The sequence below is a fragment of the Penaeus japonicus genome, unplaced genomic scaffold (genome assembly GCF_977035675.1).
Source record: "Penaeus japonicus unplaced genomic scaffold, GWHDUDI00000001_assembly GWHDUDI00000002, whole genome shotgun sequence".
Taxonomy (NCBI): domain Eukaryota; kingdom Metazoa; phylum Arthropoda; class Malacostraca; order Decapoda; family Penaeidae; genus Penaeus; species Penaeus japonicus.
In genome coordinates, this window is record NW_028234404.1 from 8,021,123 (window position 1) to 8,038,622 (window position 17,500).

The 17,500-nt window shown below is 48.7% G+C and overlaps 1 protein-coding gene across 1 annotated transcript in view; it reads right to left on the bottom strand.

Moving 5' to 3' along the window:
- The window catches only part of LOC122255605 (sushi, von Willebrand factor type A, EGF and pentraxin domain-containing protein 1), a 77,108-nt gene that overhangs the window by 31,098 nt on the left and 28,510 nt on the right, over nt 1–17,500 (bottom strand). Inside the window, exons 7-8 of the mRNA XM_086544861.1 lie at nt 6,272–6,463; nt 3,155–3,331 (exon numbers count right to left, since the gene is read on the bottom strand). Coding sequence (XP_086400987.1) covers nt 3,155–3,331; nt 6,272–6,463 — 369 coding nt within the window. The remainder of the gene's footprint in view (nt 1–3,154; nt 3,332–6,271; nt 6,464–17,500) is intronic.

Sequence of the window (17,500 nt, forward strand, 5' to 3'; positions counted from 1 at the left end):
AGGGTGGAGGGAGTGAGAGGAGGGTGGAGGGAGTGAGAGGAGGGTGGAGGAAGTGAGAGGAGGGTGGAGGAAGTGAGAGGAGGGTGGAGGAAGTGGGAGGAGGGTGGAGGAAGTGAGAGGAGGGTGGAGGGAGTGAGAGGAGGGTGGAGGAAGTGAGAGGAGGGTGGAGGGAGTGAGAGGAGGGTGGAGGAAGTGAGAGGAGGGTGGAGGGAGTGAGAGGAGGGTGGAGGAAATGAGAGGAGGGTGGAGGGAGTGAGAGGAGGGTGGAGGAAGTGGGAGGAGGGTTGGAGGAAATGAGAGGAGGGTGGAGGGAGTGAGAAGAAGGTGGAAGAGGTGGGAGGAGGGTGGAGGAAATGAGAGGAGGGTGGAGGGAGTGAGAGGAGGGTGGAGGGAGTGAGAGGAGGGTGGAGGAAGTGAGAGGAGGGTGGAGGAAGTGGGAGGAGGGTGGAGGAAGTGGGAGGAGGGTGGAGGAAGTGGGAGGAGGGTGGAGGAAGTGAGAGGAGGGTGGAGGAAGTGGGAGGAGGGTGGAGGAAGTGGGAGGAGGGTGGAGGAAGTGGGAGGAGGGTGGAGGAAGTGGGAGGAGGGTGGAGGAAGTGAGAGGAGGGTGGAGGGAGTGAGAGGAGGGTGGAGGAAGTGGGAGGAGGGTGGAGGAAGTGGGAGGAGGGTGGAGGAAGTGGGAGGAGGGTGGAGGAAGTGGGAGGAGGGTGGAGGAAGTGGGAGGAGGGTGGAGGAAGTGGGAGGAGGGTGGAGGAAGTGAGAGGAGGGTGGAGGAAGTGGGAGGAGGGTGGAGGAAGTGGGAGGAGGGTGGAGGAAGTGGGAGGAGGGTGGAGGAAGTGGGAGGAGGGTGGAGGAAGTGAGAGGAGGGTGGAGGAAGTGGGAGGAGGGTGGAGGGAGTGGGAGGAGGGTGGAGGAAATGAGAGGAGGGTGGAGGAAGAAACACACAAACAAAAAAAAAAAAAAAAAACCAAAAAAAAAAAAAAAAAAAAAACAAAAACAAAAAAAAAAAAAAATGAGAGGAGGGTGGAGGAAGTGGGAGGAGGGTGGAGGAAGTGGGAGGAGGGTGGAGGAAGTGGGAGGAGGGTGGAGGAAGTGGGAGGAGGGAGGAGGAAGTGGAAGGAGGGTGGAGGAAGTGGGAGGAGGGAGGAGGAAGTGGAAGTAGGGTGGAGGAAATGAGAGGAGGGTGGAGGAAGTGGGAGGAGGGTGGAGGGAGTGGGAGGAGGGTGGAGGAAATGAGAGGAGGGTGGAGGGAGTGAGAGGAGGGTGGAGGAAGTGAGATGAGGGTTGGAGGTAGTGAGAGGAGGGTGGAGGAAGTGAGAAGAGGGTGGAGGAAGTAAAAGGAAGGTGGAGGAAGTCGGAGGAGATGGAGGAAGTGAGAGGAGGGTGGAGGAAGTGAGAGGAGGGTGGAGGAAGTGGGAGGAGGGTGGAGGAAGTGGGAGGAGGGTGGAGGAAGTGAGAGGAGGGTGGAGGAAGTGGGAGGAGGGTGGAGGAAGTGGGAGGAGGGTGGAGGAAGTGGGAGGAGGGTGGAGGAAGTGGGAGGAGGGTGGAGGAAGTGAGAGGAGGGTGGAGGAAGTGGGAGGAGGGAGGAGGAAGTGGGAGGAGGGTGGAGGAAATGAGAGAGGAAGAGAGAAATGTACATATGTAAGAGGCAGACGCTCCAAAGGGGATGTGGGTTAAATTATGAATGAGGAAGTGTGTTCGTGTCCATTACGTTTGTAACATAAAGGTGTGTGTATGTCGGTGTGTTTGTTTGTTGATTAGGTCCGTGTTTTGTTTTGTTTTGTTTTTCGCTTGTGTCTTTGTTTTTGTATTTCTGTTCCGTTGGTTTGTTTTTGATTTCGAGTGTGTCTGTGTATTTGTTTATCGAGTGTGTCTGTATGTCTCCATTTCGAGTGTCTTTGTGTTTCGAGTGTGTCTGTGTTTGTTTATCGAGTGTGTTTGTATCTTTCCATTTTGAGTGTGTCTGTATGTTTCCATTTCGAGTGTGTTTGTGTTTCGAGTGTGTTTGTATCTTTCCATTTCGAGTGTGTCTGTGTGTTTGCGTTTTGGGTGTGTCTGTGTACATGTATATCGTTTTCATCTGTTTGTTTGCCTTTCAAGTGTGTCTGTATATTTATTTCTCAATTGCATCCATACATAAGTATTTAGTTTATATAGAGAACCAGACACTGTATGGTTTATGCAACCAAATTTCCCATCCCGACCAGACACATTCTAAGCGAGCATTGCACAATTTTTTTTTCTATCAAAGCCGAGACAGAATTCTACCGCAGTACATTGCAACGTATTGCCTGAAATAGTTGCAAAAATATATTCAGAGGTCTTTGTTTTCTTTAATATATATTCATTCACCTGTAACATAACAAGCCATTTCAACATGTTTTTGTAAAACTGAATATTCATCCACTATTTCACAAACGTGTTGTATTCAGAACAATACACACTACAACATACATATATACATATCTGGAATAAATTACATAGTATAGATATACTTCCACACAGATATCGATATATATGAATCTGTTTAGTTCCTTTCAAGCAGTTACAATACACACGAAATTCGTATATAACTCTCCCTAAATAAATGGAAAACAACTCTTTCGTTTCATATTGTTTAATTTCGTTTAATTATACCTTTCGTACAAGCCTGGATTCACAATTTTTTTTTTCTTTTTTCAGGCCTGCCTTCACAGTTCCCTCTGTCTGCACAATTCCTGATTCGCGAATCCCTCATCTCGCTCACTCCCTGATTCGTAAATCCCTCACTTCTCACAATCCTTGATTCGCGAATCCCCCATCTCATACAGACCCAAACCCACAAGAACCCATCGACCCCCTCCCAACCCCAAAACCCAACCACCTCCCCTTCCCACAATCCCGACGAATCCGAAACGTCCTCCCATCTACCACAGTCCCAGCCTCCCAATCCCACCAATCCCACAATCCTAGCCTCCCAATATCACAATCCCAGCCTCCCAATCCCCACCAATCCCAACCTCCCAGCTTCCCAATCCCACAATCCCAACCTCCCAATCCCAAAATCCCAGCCTCCCAACCCATCAACCCCAATCCCCACCAACCCCAATCCCCACCAATCCCAATCCCCACCAATCCCCAATCCCCACCAATCCCAATCCCCAACCAATCCACTCACGTTTACAAGCAGGCAGATCCCTGGGACTCCAAGACCCATCATGCTGACAGTAGAAGTGGCTGTGTCCCTCGAGCTCGAATCCAGGTCGACATTGGTAGGTGATCCTGCAGGAGTAGGCGTAGCAGGAGCTGTTCTTGTAGCCGTTCAGGATCTCGCCGGGGTCGCCGCAGGTCTTGGCTGTGTGGGGGCGGGGGTGTGGGGTGGGGGGTCAGGGGGGAGGAGAGGGAAGAGAGGGAAGAGAGGAGGGAGGTTAGTGATGGTGGTGGTGATTGTGGTGATGGTGGTGATTGTGGTGATGGTGGGGGGGGGGAGATTAGGGAAGAGAGGAGGGAGGTTAGTGATGGTTGTGGTGATGGTGGTGATTGTGGTGATGGTGGTGGGGGGGGAGATGAGGGAAGAGAGGGAGGTTAGTGATGATTGTGGTGATTGTGGTGATGGTGGGGGGGAGAAGAGGGAAGAGAGGGAGGTTAGTGATGATTGTGGTGATTGTGATGGTGATTGTGGTGATGGTGGGGGAGATGAGGGGAGAGGGGGAGGTTAGTGATGATTGTGATGGTTGTGGTGATTGTGGTGATGGTGGGGGGGGGAGAGGAGGGAAGAGAGGGAGGTCAATGGTGATTGTGGTGATGGTGGGGGGGAGAGAGATGAGGGAAGAGAGGGAGGTTAGTGATGAGTGTGGTGATGGTGGTGATGGTGGGGGGGGGAGAAGAGGGAAGATAGGGATGATTGTGGTGATAGTGGTTGACGATAGTGGTGATTGTGGTGTTCCGTGATTATGGGGATGTTGATGGTGTATGGTGGTTTTAATGGTTTTAATGATGTTGGTAATAGTGTTTCTGGTTATAATGATGATTATAGTGATGATAGTGATAGTAATGGTGATGTTAGTGATTATGATAACGGTGATAATGAGATAATGATGGTAATGATGCTAGTGATTATAATGATAATGATATCGAATTAATGATAATAGAAATAGTAATGACAATGAAGTTAATGATAATATAATAGTGATGATATTGATAATGATGATAATGATAGCGATGATATAATAGTGATGATATTGATAATGATAGTAATGATGATAATGAGAACGGTAATGATGATAATGATAATAATGACGATAATACTGATGATAATGGACAATGATAATGATAATGATGACAGTCATAACGATGTTGCTGCCTTGGGGAATACTGTCACGAAAGATTGACACTGATAATAACACCGTGATTAGGTTAATTAGTTGATCTATTAATGATTTATTAATCATTATTAATAAACGAAATTAATAACTAATAATAATTAATGATTGATAATAATGAATTAATTAGAAGATTTTTTTTAATTCAAACTTTTTTATTTTATTCAACTTATTTTAACCATTAATTAACCATTATTATTATTATTATTATCATTATCATTATTATAATTATCTTATAAACATACCATTTCGCCAACCAAGAAGGCACTTCTGATTCTCTTCAGTCTAATTTTTTTTTTTTTTAATCTTTTTTTTTATCTTAAGACCAATCTTAACTCTGAAAGTTACGGACTCTACTAACAGTATGGAAGTAAGAAAGAGAAGGAGAGAGGAAAGAGAATAAAGGAAAGACAATAATCATTACTGTTATAGTGTTTTTGTTATCGATGCTATAGTGTTTCTTATATCAAGTGTTTAGTATTTGTTTTTATTATTGGTGTGATGTGTTGTTATCATTGTTGTATTGTTTGTTCTATTGTTGATATAGTGTTCTTATCACCATCACTATAGTGTGGTGTTTATCTCCCTGCAGCTGTAGTGCTTTTTTCACCACTGTTATGGTGTATTTCTCACAAATGTTGTAGTGTTTTTCTCATCATTGCTGTAGTGTAGTGCTTTCTCACCATAGATATAGTGCTTTTTTTCTAAACATTACTGTAGTGTAGTGTTTATCTCGCCATAGTTATAGTGTTTCTTCGCGTTTGCTGTAGCGTAGTGTTTTTCTCACCATTGCTGTAGTACAGTGCTTTTCTCACCATATATATAGTGTTTCTTCTCAACATTGTTGTAGTGTAGTGTCTATCTCACCACAGCTATAGAGTTTTCTCACCATTGCTATAGTGCAATATCTATCCCACCACATCTATAGTGCTTTCCTCACCATCACTATAGTGCAGCATCCACCCCACCATACCTATAGTGTTTTCCTCTCCCCTGTAGCTGAATCTCCCTCCGTTACGTCACTATAAGCTTTATATCGGTTTCCCAAGCGTATATTATTGATGATGCGTCCAATAAGCTTTTAGTCTCGACAACCGCGGATTTACCAACCGCGAAGGGAGGGGAGGGGGGGAGAGGGGGAGGGGAAGTGGAAGGGGGGAAGGAGAGGGGAAGGAGGGAAGGAGAGGAGGAGGGGGAGAGGAGGGGGGAGGGGAGAGGGGAGGGGGGGGCGGTGTTTCAAGAGTGTAACCATCTTGGTTGGCGTGGGAATTCTGTAGTGTGAGTTGTAATGATGGTGGTGATGATGGTGATATCAATAATGGTTATATTAATGATAATGATGGTAATGATAATAATAATAATGATGATGATGATGATGATAATAATGATAATAACGATAAGGATAATCATAATAATGAGAGTTATAATAATGATGATAATGATAACAAAAGGGATAGTATTGATAATAACAACACTACTAACAACAATAACAACAATATAGGGAAAATAATGATAATAATGATACTGATGATAACCATAGCAAAGGCAATGGTGATAATGATAATGATGATTATAATAATAATAATGATGATGATAATGATGATAATAATAATGATAATAATAATAATAATAATAATAATAATAATAATAATAATAATAATAATAATAGTAATAATAATAATGATGATGATAATGATAATGGCAATGATAATGATAATAATGATAATGATAATAATGATAATGATAATGAAAATGGCAATGATAATGATAATAATGATGATGACAATAATAATAATGATAATAAAAATGATAATGATAATAATAATAACAACAACAACAACAACAACAACAACAACAACAACAACAACAACCAAAACCAAACAACAACAACCACAACCCCCCTCGCAACTCACGCTCGCACTCGATCTCCGGGCCGAACCACTGCATCGTGTTGTTGTAGAGGAAACACTTGGCCACATCGAAGCCCGAGGTGGAGTAGCCTTGGTTGCAGGAGTAGTGGAGTGTGTGGTTGACGGGGAATCTCTTGCTGCCGTCGGGACCGTTGTGCCTTGCGTTGGGGATGATGGGCGGGTCGGTGCAATACACTGTGGGGAGAGGGGGAGAGAGAGAGTGAGTGAGAGGGAAAGGGTGAGTGGGAGGGTGAGTGGGAGGGTGGGAAGGAGGGAGTGGGAGGGTGAGAGTGATGGGGAAGGAGGGAGTGGGATGGGGAGGGAGGGAGTGATGGGGAGGGTGAGTGGGAGGGAGAGAGTGAGAGGGAGGGGGAGGGATGGGGAAGGAGGGAGGGAAAGGAGGAGAGTGATGGGGAGAGGAGGAGGGTGATGGGGAAGGAGGGAGGGTGGGAGGGAGGGGGGGAGGGAGGGAGAGTGGGAGGGAGGGAGAGGGATGGGGAGGGAGGGAGGGAGAGTGATGGGGAGGGTGGGAGTGGGAGGGATGGGGAGGGAGGGAGGGGGAGGGAGAGGGAGAGGGAGAGAGAGTGAGTGAGAGGGTAGTGGGAGGGAGAGTGATGGGGAGGGAGGGAGGGGGGGAGGGTGGGAGTGGGAGGGATGGGGAAGGAGTGGGAGAGTGGGAGGGAGGGAGAGTGATGGGGAGGGAGGGAGAGAGAGGGAGAGGGAGGGGGAGGGAGGGGGAGGGAGGGAGGGGGGGAGGGAGAGGGAGGGAGTATAAAGAGTGAATGTGAAATAAAAAAAGGAGAAAGAAAATATAAATTAAAAAAAATTAAATAATAGTAGAAAAGATATACAAAAATAATGAAAACAAAAAATTTTAAAAAACCCCCCCCCCCCCCCCCCACCCCCCCCCCCCCCCCCCCCCCCCCCCCCCCCCCCCCACCCCCCCCCCCCCCCCCCCCCCCCACCACCCCCTAACTTGGGAAACAGAGAAAATACAAAAAGAAAAAAAACAATTTAAAAATGACATAACAAACATTGTACCAAAAGTAAATATTTAAAAATGGATAAAAAATAATAAACAAAAAAAATAAAAACAAACAAAACAACAACACATTTCTTTTACTGATTTATTTCTCTTAATTTCATTTTATTATTTATTATATATATATATATTGTATATATTTTTACTTATATTTCTTCTTCATTATTTTCATTCTTTCGTTTAGTTGAAGTTATTTATTTATTTCTATTATTTCATTTTCGAGTGATGGGGAGGGAGAGGGATGGGGAAGGAGGGAGAGGGAGAGGAGGAGGGAGAGTGATGGGGAGAGTGATGGGGAAGGAGTGGGAGAGGGATGGGGAAGGAGGGTGAGAGGGAGGGAGGGAGAGAGAGAGGGAGGGAGGGAGAGAGAGAGTGAGAGGGAGGGGGAGGGATGGGGAGGGAGGGAGGGAGTGAGAGTGATGGGGAGGGAGTGAGGGAGAGGGAGGGACGGAGGGAGGGAGAGAGTGGGAGGGAGGGAGAGTGATGGGGAGGGAGGGAGGGAGGGAGGGAGGGAGAGGGAGGGAGGGAGAGAGTGGGTGGGAGGGAGAGTGAGGGGGAGGGAGGGAGGGAGGGAGAGGGAGGGAGAGAGTGGGAGGGAGGGAGAGTGATGGGGAGGGAGGGAGTGAGAGTGATGGGGAGGGTGGGAGTGGGAGGGATGGGGAGGGAGGGAGGGAGAGAATGGGAGGGAGGGAGAGTGATGGGGAGGGAGGGAGGGAGGGAGAGGGAGGGAGAGAGTGGGAGGGAGGGAGAGTGATGGGGAGGGAGGGAGGGAGGGAGAGGGAGGGAGTGAGAGGAGGGAGGGAGAGGGAGGGAGTGAGAGAGGGAGGGAGAGTGATGGGGAGGGTGGGAAGGAGAGTGAGTGGGGAGGGAGAGTGAGAGGGATGGGGAAGGAGTGGGAAGGAGGGAGTGGGATGGGGAAGGAGGGAGGGAGAGGGAGAGGGATGGGGAGGGAGGGAGGGGGAGAGTGAGAGGGAGGGGGAGGGATGGGGAGGGAGTGAGGGAGGGTGAGGGAGGGAGTGGGAGTGAGAGGGAGGGAGGGAGGGAGGGAGGGGGAGAGTGATGGGGAGGGAGGGAGGGAGGGAGAGTGAGTGAGAGGGGGAGGGAGGGAGTGAGAGTGATGGGGAGGGTGGGAGTGGGAGGGATGGGGAGGGAGGGAGGGAGAGTGAGTGAGAGGGGGAGGGAGGGAGTGAGAGTGATGGGGAGGGTGGGAGTGGGAGGGATGGGGAGGGAGGGAGGGAGAGAGTGGGAGGGAGGGAGAGTGATGGGGGGGGAGGGAGGGAGGGAGAGGGAGGGAGAGAGAGGGAGGGAGGGAGAGGGAGGGGGAGGGAGGGAGGGAGGGAGCGGGAGGGCGGGAGTGGGAGGGAGGGGAGTGATGGGGGGGGGGAGGGGAAGGGGATGAGGGTAGTAGGGAGAGGGAGAGGGCGAGGGAGGGGGAGGGGGAGGGGTGTGAGGACAGGGATCAGGGTGAGGAGAGGGACAATAGGGGGGAGAGGGGGAGGGGGGAGAAGGTCAAGATAAGTGAAAGAGGAGAGGTGGGAGAGGAGAAGGGTGTGGGGATGGGATAAAGGGAGAGGCATTAGAGGGAAGAGAGTATGGGAGGGAAGGTGTAGGGAGGGTATAGGGGGGAGTGGGAGTGGGAAGGGTGGGAGAGTGCAGGGGGAGACCTTAGTGGGAAGGGGGGTCGGGTATAGGGAGTGGGGAGGGAGAGAATTATGGTGGGAAAAATGGTTGGCGAGGGGTTAAAGACGGGTGGGAGTGTCATGGATAGGGACAGGACAGGGAGGGAGATGAGGGAGAGGTATGGTGGGGGAACAAGGGACAGGTGTTGGGAAGAGGGAGGGTAAGGGAGTAAGGGAGGGTGTTGGATGCATCGGGTCAGGGTGGGTAGGGGGGTTTATAGGGTGATAGGCGACGAAGGGAGGAGAGAGGGGGGAGGGTTTGGAGCTGGGTGGTGGGTGGGTGAGAGGTGGGATATATGGGTTAGGTGAGAAGTGAGGGAGATCAGGTGGGAGGGACTGGAGTGAGGATTTGGTGGGTGGGTTGTATGGGAAGTAGGGTGGGAGTGGAGGGGATTCGGGTATTGAATGGGTTACACAGACGGGGGGATTAATTGAAATAGGGTGGGTAGTGGAGAGAAGGAAGATATGAGGGTGTGGGTAGTAAAAGGGTTAAGATCTCATAGGAGGGGAAGGTAGGGAGGGAAGGGAGGGAGTGGGAGAAGGGACAGGAGAGGGAGAGGAGGGGAGGAATAATAGATTGGGATGAGGGTATGAGAGGGCGGAATGGAGGGAGAAGGGTCAAACAGAGACGGGAAGGATAAGGATGAGGGGGAGGGAAAGTGGGAGAGGGAGAGGGTATAGGGGAAAGGGAAAAGGGATAGGGAGAGGGAGGAGTGGAGGGAGAGGGAGGTGGGGAGGGAAGAAGGAAAGAGGGAATGGGAAAAAGGGAGGAAAGGAGGGAGAGGGAAAGAAGGGAAATAAGGGGAAAATGGAGGGAGGGAGGGAAGGGAAGGGAAGGGAATAGTGGGAGAAGATGAGGGAAGGGGGGGAAAGGAGGAGAGGAGGGAGATAAGGGTCGGGAGAGGGAGGTTACGGAGAATGAGGGGGATGGAGACGGAGAAAAAGGGGAGGAGGAGGGGGAGAGGGATGGGAGGAGAGAAGGGAGAGGGGGATGAGAGAGGAGGTGGGAGAGGAGTGGAGGGTAGAGGGGTGTGGGGAGAGGAGGAGATAGGGAGGGGGTAGGGAGAGTTGGAGGGAGGGAGATGGGAGAGGGAGGGAGGGGGGGAGACTGGGAGAGGGGGGGAAGGGGAGAAGCAGGAGAGGGGAGAGAGCTATGAGATAGTGTTGGAGGAGGAGAGAGGAGAGGAGAGTGAAGAGGGGAGAGAGAGTCGAGAGGAGGAGAGGAGAGAGAAGTAGGGAGAGAGGGAGAGGAGAGGGGAGAGGGGGTTGGAGAGAAGGGAGAGTGAGGGGGAGGAGGGGGAGATAGGGAGAGTGAGGGAGAGTGATAGAGTGAGGGAGAGGGGAGAATTGGAGGGGGGGGAGGATTGGGGGTGGAGGGATGGAGAGGTGTGGGGAAGGGGAGTAGAGGGGAGAGGGAATGGGGTGAGAGAGGGAAGTGAGAGAAGAGGCGAGGGAGGAGCGAAGAGAGAGAGAGGAGGAGAAGAGGAGTGAGGAGTCCGAGGAGAGAAAGATACAGGGGGCGAAGGAGAGGAGAGAGGAGATGTGATGGGAGAGGAGAGAGTGAGAGGAGAGAGAAGAGGAGCAGAGAGGAGGAGAGAGGGAGAGAGGAGAGTGAGAGGGAAGAGAGATAGGAGAGGAGAGTGGGGAGTGTAGAGTGGCGAGTTAGAGTGACGAGGTGAGGAGGAGAGAGGAGGAGTTTTCGGAAGTGGGTTGAGTTGAGAGAGGAGGGGTGATGAAGAGAGTAGGAAGAGGTGAAGAGAGGCGAAGTAGAAATCGGAAGTAGAGGATTGGAGGGAAGTGGTGACGGGGGGGAAGATTGTGGAGTGCGGGAGAAGAGCCGGAGAAAGAGAAGGGGAGGAGGGATGGGGATGGAGGATGTTAAGAAGAGTGAGAGGAGGCAGGAGGAAGAGAAGAGGAGGAGAAGAGGAGAGTGGAGAGGAGAAGGAGCGAGAGAGGAGAGAGAGAGAGAGAGTTGTGAGAGAGATAGGGGAGATGAGAGGGAGGAAGGAGAGACGTAGAGAGAGAGATTTGTGTTTTATAATTTCTCATTGGGTGAAGTGTAATAAGTATGAAGTGAGTGTTCTTCAGATCATACTAGAGATTGAGAGGTATTATATGAGTAGAGATGATTGGGAATGAAGTTGTAGGGAGTTAGTTTTGAATTTATTGTATATAAGTAGTTATTATGTGATATTGAATGGGGAGTTATTTAAGTATAGTTATATGATAGTTTGTGATCTTATTTATATAGAGTTATGGGTGGAAATGAGATTGTTATGTCGAGAGTGGGATGGGGAGGGAAGAGATATTTATTTATTTTTATTGAAGTCTATTTAGTTTTGAAGGGCTAGATTAGGGTAGTTCGATAATATATATATAGTAATTTGGTTTATGATATAGTTTAGGTGATAGATATATATATCTATTTTTTTTATTTTTAGTTAGGTTTTTGGTGATTTACTATCTGTTATTTTTTATTGGTTATAAATGGTTTGTTTGTCGTTTGCAATACACAGCTGTTAATAGATGTATGAGATATAGTCGAGATAGATAAGGATTTATAGGCATCGGTAGAGAGAGAATGAAGGGAATAGAGAGAAAGGAGTTATAGTTATTATGAGTGAGTGAGTGAGAGTGAGAGTAAGAGAGAGATGGGGTTGGGGAGGTGTTTTTTTGGGGGGAAAACAAGGGGGGGTTTTTTTTTTTTTTGTTTTTGTTTTTTTTTTGTATTTTTTTTTTTTTTTTTTTTTTTTTGTTGTTTTTTTTATTTTTTTAGTTGTTTATTTATATTTTATTTTTTTTTTTGTTTTTGGTTTTTGGTTTTTTTTTTTGTTTTTGGGTGTTTGTTTTTTTTTTTTTTTTTTTTTTTTTTGGGTTTTTTATTTTTTTTTTTTGTTTTGTGGGTTTTTTTTTTGTTTTTTTGTTTTTTGTTGGTTTTTTTTGTTGTTTGTTGTTGTTTTTGTTTTTTGTTTTGTTTTTTTTTTTTTGTTTGTTTGTGTTTATTTGTTTTTGTTTTTGTTTTTTTTTTATGTTTTTTTTTTGGTTTTTTTTTTTTTATTTGTTTTTATTTTTTTTTTGGTTTTTTTTTCTTTGTTGGGTTTTTGTTTTTGTTTGTTTTTATTTTTTTTTTTTTTTTGTTTTTTTTTTTTTTTTTTTTTTTTTTGTGTTTTTTGGTTGTTAATTTTTTTGTTTTTTTTTTTGTTGTTTTGGGTGGGTTTTGGGGTGGCGTTTTTTTTGGGTTTTGGGTTTTTTTTATTTTTTTTTTTTTTTTTTTTTTTTTGGGTTCTTTTTTTGTTTGGGTTTTTTGTTTGTTTTTGTTTTTTTTTGGTTTTTTTTGGGTTATTTTTTTTTTTTTTTTTTTTTTTTGGGTTTTTTTTATTTTTTGTTTTTGTTTTTTTTTGTTTTTTTTGTGGTTTTTTGGTGTTGGTTTATTTTTTGTTTTTTTTTGGTTTTTTTTTGTTTTTGGTTTTTTTTTTTTTTTTTTGTTTTTTTTTTTTTTTTGTTTTATTTGTTTTTTGTTTGTTATTTTTTTTTTTTTTTTTTTATATGTTGTTTGTTTTTTTTTGTTTTATTTGTTTTTGTTTTTGGTATTTTTTTTTTTGGTTTTTTTTGGGTTTGATTTTTTTTTTTTTTTTTGTTTTTTATTTTTTTTGTTGTTTTTTTTTTGGGTTTTTTTTTTTGTTTTTTCTGGTTGTATTTTTATTGAGTTTTTTTTGGTTTTTTTTATTTAATTTTTATTTTTTTGGGGTTTTTTTTTTTTTTGTTGTTTTTTTTAGTTTCATATTTTTTTTTTTTTTTTTTTTTTTTTATTTCTTTTATTGTTTTTGGATTTTTTGGGATTTTTTGTATTTTTTTTTATTATTCTTTTTTTTTTTTATTTGGTATTGGTCTATGGTGGGTATGATGGGGGGTCTGGGCATACACTGCGGGTGAGGAGAGGAGAGAGAGAGAGAGAGGAGAGGAGAGAGAGAGAGAGTGAGAGGAGGAGCGAGAGGATAGAGATAGAGTATGTGAGTGCGAGAGAGAGAGAGAGAGAGAGAGAGAGAGAGGTAGAGAGAGAAGAGAGAAAGAATCAAGAGGAAGGAAAGAAAGAAATGGAGAGAGAGAGAGAAGAGAGAGAATAGCGAGCAGACGAGAGAGAGATGAGAGTGAGGAGAAGGAGAGGGAGTGAGAGAGAGGGAGTGTGTGAGAGAGGAGAGAGAAAGAGAGAGTCGTGAGATGGAGAGAAGAGAGAGAGAGAGAGAGAGAGAGAGAGAGAGAGAGAGAGAGTGAGAGATGAGAGAGAGAGAGAGGAGAGAAAGAGATGGATGGAGGAGGTTGAGGAGTGTGATGAGAGAGAGAGAGGAGAGAGAGAGAGAGAGAGAGGGAGAGGAGAGGAGAGAGAGAGGCGAGGAGAGAGAGAGAGAGGGGAGGGAGGAGAGGGAGAGATAGGAGAGACGAGAGAGAGAGAGAGGAGAGCGGAGAGAGAGAGAGAGAGTAGAGAGAGCGTAGAGAGAGAGAGGGTGATTTGGAGAGGAGAGAGAGAGAGAGAGGAAGTGTGTGTGAGAGACGAGAGCGAGAGAGAGAGAGAGAGAGAGAGAGAGAGAGAGAGAGAGAGAGAGAGTGAGAGGATAGAGAGAGATGAGAGAGAGAGGGAGAGTGAGAGAGAGAGAGAGAGATGAGAAGAGAAGAAGAGAGGGAGCTAGAGATGGAGAGAGAGAGGGAGAGGAGAGAGAGGAGGTAGAGAGAGAGAGAGAGAGAGAGAGAGAGAAGATGAAGAGAGTGGAGAGGACGAGGGGTGGAGAGGAGAGAGAGAGAGAGAGAGAGAGAGAGAGAGAGATGGGGTTGGTTAGGTGTTTGGGGGTGTGTCTAGGGGGGGGGTGTCTAGGGGGGGTACGGGGTAAGGGGGTTGGTTGGCTGGTGGGAGTGGGTGAGTTGATGTGGGTGGGTTGATAGGTTGATGTGGGTGGGCTGGTGGGTTGATGTGGGTGGGTTGGTGGTAGAGGAGTAAGAGGGGGGGGGGAGGGCTGGTGTGGGACTGGTAGGTTGATGGGGTTGGTTCAAGTAGGGGTAGATTGGTGGGTTGATGGTGGTAAGTTCATGAAGGGGTGGGTTCATTTAGAGGATACATGGCGTGGGTGGGTTGGTGGGTTGATTAGGGCTGGGTGGGTTGGTGGGTTGATTGGGGCTGGGTGGGTTGGTGGGTTGATTAGGGCTGGGTGGGTGGGTTGATTGGGGCTGGGTGCGAGTTGGGTGGTTTGATTGGGTGTAGGGGGTGGTCGGGTTGGTGGCGTTGATTAGGTGTGTGGGTGGGTTAATGGGTTGTTTGGGGGGTGGTTGGGGGGTGATTAGGCCTGGGTGGGGTTAGTGGGTTTGATTGGGGTGGGTGTGGGTGGTAGTGGGTTGATTAGGGCTGGGTGGGTTTAGTGGGTTTTGGGGGATTGGGGGTGGTGTGGGTACTGGGTTGGGTTAGGGGGTTTGATTAGGGCTGGGTGGGTGAGTAGTGGGTGGGGTGAGTAGGGCTGCGGTGGGTTGGTGTGGTTGGATTTAGGGGGGGCTCGGGGGTGGGTGGGTTAGTGGGTTGATTGGGGCTGGGTGGGTTAGTGGGTTGATTAGGGCTGGGTGGGTTAGTGGGTTGATTAGGGCTGGGTGGGTTAGTGGGTTGATTGGGGCTGGGTGGGTGGTTGTGGGGTGTTGATTGGGGGGTTTGGGTGGGTTAGTGGGTTTGATGGGGGTGGTGCTGGGTTGGGGGGTATGGGGTGTTAGTGGTTGGTAGGGCTGGGTGGGTTGGGGGGTTGTTGGGGGCTGGGGTGGGTTAGTGGGTTGATTAGGGCTGGGTGGGTTAGTGGGTTGAGTTTTTTGGTGGGGGTGGGTGGGGCTGGGTGGGTTAGTGGGTTGATTAGGGCTGGGTGGGTTAGTGGGTTGATTGGGCTGGGTGGGTTAGTGGGTTGATTGGGGGGGGTGGGGGTTGGGTGGGTTGATTCAGGGTATGCTGGGTGGAGGAGGGGGTTAGGTGGGTTGAGTGGGGTGGGTGGGGGTTAGTGAGGTTGATTAGGGCTTGGAGTGGGTTAGGGGGTTGTTGTGGGTGGGGTGGGTCGTTAGTGGAGTGGGATTTAGGGGGGTGAGTGGGGCTGGGGTGGGTTGGTGGGTTGATTAGGGCTGGGTGGGTTAGTGGGTTGATTGGGGCTGGGTGGGTTGGGGGGTTGATTTGGGCTGGGTGTGGGGATAGTTGGGGTGATAGGGCTGGGTGGGGTTGGTGGGTGTGGATTGGGGAATGGGTGGGGTTGGGGGTGATGAGGGGGGAGGGTTAGTGGGTTGATTGGGATGCTGGGGTGGGTTGGTGTGGGGTTGATAGTAGGGCGGGGGGCCTGGGTGGGTGAGTGGGTTGGATTAGGGGGGTGTGGGGTGGTGTTTGTGGGGTTGAGTGGGGCGCTGGGGGGTGGGTTATTGGGTTGATTAGGGCTGGGTGGGTTGGTGGGTTGATTGGGGCTGGGTGGGTTAGTGGGTTGATTAGGGCTGGGTGTGGGTTAGTGGGTTGATTGGGGCTGGGTTGGGGTGGTGTAGTGGGTGGATTGGGGATGGGTGGTGGTTGGGGGGTTTTTGAATTGGGGCCTGAGGTGAGGTTGTGGGTGGAGTTGGGGGCTGGCTGGGTGGGTTAGTTGGGTTGACTTAGGGCTGGGTGGGTTAGTGCGGGTGTGTTGATTAGGGCTTGGGTCGGTTAGTGGGTTTTGTTTAGGGCCGGTGGGGGGTGGGTTTGTGTTGGTGGGTTGAGTGGGGCTGGGAGTGGGGTGGGTTAGATTGGGGCTGAGCGTGGGGTTAGGTGTGTTGATTAGGGGGCTGGGTGGGGGGGAGTGGGTTGATGAGGGAGGGATGGGTGTGGTTAGTGGGGGGTGTGGGGATTGAGGGGGGCATGGGTGGGGGGTAGTGGGGGGTTGATTAGGGCTGGGTGGGTTAGTGGGTTGATTAGGGCTGGGTGGGTTAGTGGGTTGATTGGGGCTGGGTGGGTTGGTGGGTTGATTGGGGCTGGGTGGGTTAGTGGGTTGATTAGGGCTGGGTGGGTTAGTGGGTTGATTGGGGCTGGGTGGGTTGGTGGGTTGATTGGGGCTGGGTGGGTTAGTGGGTTGATTGGGGCTGGGTGGGTTAGTGGGTTGATTGGGGCTGGGTGGGTTAGTGGGTTGATTAGGGGGGGTGGGTGGGGTAGTGGGTTGATTGGGGCTGGGGGGATGTGGGTTAGTGTGGTTGCCGGGGTTGGGGGACTGCGGTGGGTGTGGTGGGTTGATTGGGGTGGGTGGGTGATGGGGTGGGTGTTTTTGATTTAGGGCGGAGGGGGGTGGGGGGTTGTGGTGGGCTCTGTGCGGGATTAGGTGGCTGGTGGGGTGGGTTGGTGGGTTGATTGGGGCTGGGTGGGTTGGTGGGTTGATTGGGGCTGGGTGGGTTGGTGGGTTGATTGGGGCTGGGTGGGTTGGTGGGTTGATTGGGGCTGGGTGGGTTGGTGGGTTGATTGGGGCTGGGTGGGTTGGTGGGTTGATTGGGGCTGGGTGGGGTTGAGTGGGTTTTGGGGTTGGGGTGAGGGGGGCTGGGTGGGTTGGTGGGTTGATTGGGGCTGGGTGGGTGCGGGTGATGGGGCGGGGGGGTGGGGGTGGGGGGTGGGATTGGGGCTGGGTGGGTTGGTGGGTTGATTGGGGCTGGGTGGGTTGGTGGGTTGATTGGGGCTGGGTGGGTTAGTGGGTTAGTGGGTTTCCCTGAGATGGTAGTGGATGTGTGGTATGAGGATACGGTGGTAAGGTAGGAGTCATTTGGTGGAAGTGGTGGAGGTTTTGGTTGGGTGGAGGTGGTTGAATGGTAGGTGGAGAAGTGGTAGATTCCTGGTGGGTTGGCGTGGTGTTAATTTGTTAGGTAGGGTTAATATTTGCGTGGGTTAGAATATTGATAAACGTGGTGAGGGGGGTGGTAGTGGGGGTAGGGGGTTGGTAGGTAGTGGGAAGGGGGGAGGGGGGGGGAGGGGGGGGCGATTGATAAGTTGGTTGGTAGATAGTGAAATGGTAGGTGGATGGTTGGTGAGTCTGAGAGTTTGGTTGAGTCCGGTGGCGTGGTTGTGACTGAATATAATATTTTTCTATCAGTTCGGCTAATCGGTCCAGAGTGACGTAGTGATGACGTAATCAGGAATATATGACGTCACAGTCGGTAATTGGGCAGATTAATAGAATTTAGAGACTATTTTCCCTTAATAATACAAAAAAGACAAGTAGGATACTTTCTATATTCATTTATCTACGATATTTTGACTTTACGAGAGAATACCTAACAAAAATTACACTTTAGCGGCTTACATACGAAGAAAAACCGGACTTGGATTCTCTCAAACAAAACAAAACAAAACGAAACAAACAGAAAAACAGAGTCAAAGGCGCATTCAAGAAACAAATGAGAGTCAAAGGCGCATTCAAGAAACAAATGAGAGTCAAAGGCGCATTCAAGAAACAAATGAGAGTCAAAGGCGCACTCAAGAAACAAATGAGAGTCAACGGC